The 1,787-nt window shown below is 50.0% G+C and overlaps 1 protein-coding gene across 1 annotated transcript in view; it reads right to left on the bottom strand.

The window, feature by feature from the left end:
• Rpl37a (ribosomal protein L37a) overlaps positions 1 to 718 on the bottom strand; it is a 2,626-nt gene extending 1,908 nt beyond the window's left edge. Inside the window, exons 1-2 of the mRNA XM_031367901.1 lie at positions 584 to 718; positions 95 to 223 (exon numbers count right to left, since the gene is read on the bottom strand). Of these exons, the coding sequence (XP_031223761.1) occupies positions 95 to 223; positions 584 to 586 (132 nt within the window). The 5' untranslated portion in view covers positions 587 to 718. The remainder of the gene's footprint in view (positions 1 to 94; positions 224 to 583) is intronic.
• Positions 719 to 1,787: the final 1,069 nt, after the last annotated feature.

Raw genomic sequence — 1,787 nt, 5'->3', positions numbered from 1 at the left:
CCCCCAACCCTCGTCATCTCACTCTGGGCCGGCGGCTTCCAAACCTTAGGTCAGGAGCAATCGTACCCTCCTCCCCAACCCGAGGCCGACTTACCTTGCCACAGAAGGAGCAAGTGTACTTGGCGTGCTGGCTGATTTCAATTTTCTTCACCATTTTCCGGAGGGAGGCACCATAACGGGTCCCGTATTTCCCGACGATCCCGACCTTCTTGGTGCGCTTAGCCTATGGGCAGAGGAAACGAACAGACCAGAGACGTTTAGCGACGGGAACCCCGTTTGTGCACGACAACACGCCGCTGAGCACAAACTCAGCTGAGGCCTAATCTCCCTCAAGCTCAACCATCAAGAAAGGCGCCCACGGAGCGCGCAAGGCTCCGGAGCCGTGCATTAACCATCGCGCTGGGCCAAGCCCCGCCGTGCCGTCTCCGGCTGCGTACGGAGTTCCGGACGCCGGGAGGATCCAGACAGCAGACAGAACGGGGGCAGCACAGACTAGCCGAGGTGGGTTGAGAGCGGGAAACGGGAGATTACGGCAGATGCAGATGGATAGCGACTTCCACCGCAGTCACGCAGAGAAACTCACCATGTCGCCGGAACCGAAGCCCAAGCCCGAAGAGGAAGAGACGCAATGCGCATGCGCGGTTTTAGACCGGCGAGCGGAAGTGGCGCAAGCATCCTCTCTAGGACGTGAACTCGGTGCTCGCTGTCTCCTGGAGGTCCGCTGAGAAATGTTGAGACGCGCAGAAGTCGTTCCCGAGCTGGAAGCTCACCCTTCTTAGCTTACACACACACCAAAGTTCTACAGAACACGTGTGGATTCTTCCTTTCCGTTCGCAAGGAAACAGGTTTTAGGTGACTTGCCTTTAAGTGTTGAAAGCATAACGTTTGTGACTGAATCCCATCACCTTCCCACTACATTCTATTTCTGAAAATCGTCAGGCCAGGTGCCAGATGCTAGCAATAGGAAAGCTTAGGATCCGCTCCCAAGCCAAGTTTCAGTTCGGCTGGGAGACAGTCATATTCGTCACAATTAAGAGTTAACGAAATGTTGCTGATAAGGAAGAGGATCTACCTGAACCCAAGACCCTAGAGCGGTGGTTCTCAAGCCCTTTCTGATCGAGCCATGCCATGCCGTTCACAAGGACTCAGTAAGACCATTAGCAAACACAGATATTTACAACTAATGACAGTAGCAAAATTAGAGTTAGGAAGTAGAAAGGAAAATAGTTTTATGGTTGGGGGCGGAGATCGCTATAACATGAAATGTATTAACAGGTCAGAGCATTAGGAACGTTGAGATCTGGAATTCTAAGAAAAATGTGTTTGGTTGGAGATGGTTCAGCAGTTAGGAGCCCTAGGGTTAGATTCTCAGCCCCACATGCAGCTCACTTTCTGAGCGCCAGACACGCAGATGGTGCCCAGTCCTTATGTGCAGGCAGTACACTACACACAAAAGAATGAAATAAAAAAAATGTTCAAAAGAAAGAAAAGTGTAATTGCGAGGCTGGGACAAGTTAACAGTCTCTCCAGTTTTGCCTTCTGTTTGGCCCCTCAGTCCTGCCTGAAACCATTCTCCAGCCCACTAGTCAGATTCCTGGTCCAAGCATTGAATCCTTGAATTCCAACACTCTAGGACTGCCAACTATTATCTTCCTCTGAGCTCTCTCCAAGGGATGAGTAAGGAAGTTCCTTTTCTCATTCAGGACAGGAAGGAAGTAAACAAATGGAGTTTTGTATTATTGTTGTTGTTTTTGGGTTTTGTTTTTTGTTTTTTTTTTTTTTTTTTT

Source organism: Mastomys coucha, unplaced genomic scaffold, assembly GCF_008632895.1.
Source record: "Mastomys coucha isolate ucsf_1 unplaced genomic scaffold, UCSF_Mcou_1 pScaffold14, whole genome shotgun sequence".
Classification (NCBI taxonomy): Eukaryota; Metazoa; Chordata; class Mammalia; order Rodentia; family Muridae; genus Mastomys; species Mastomys coucha.
Note: the sequence above shows the minus strand (reverse complement) of the source record. Positions and strands in the feature narration are given on the sequence as shown.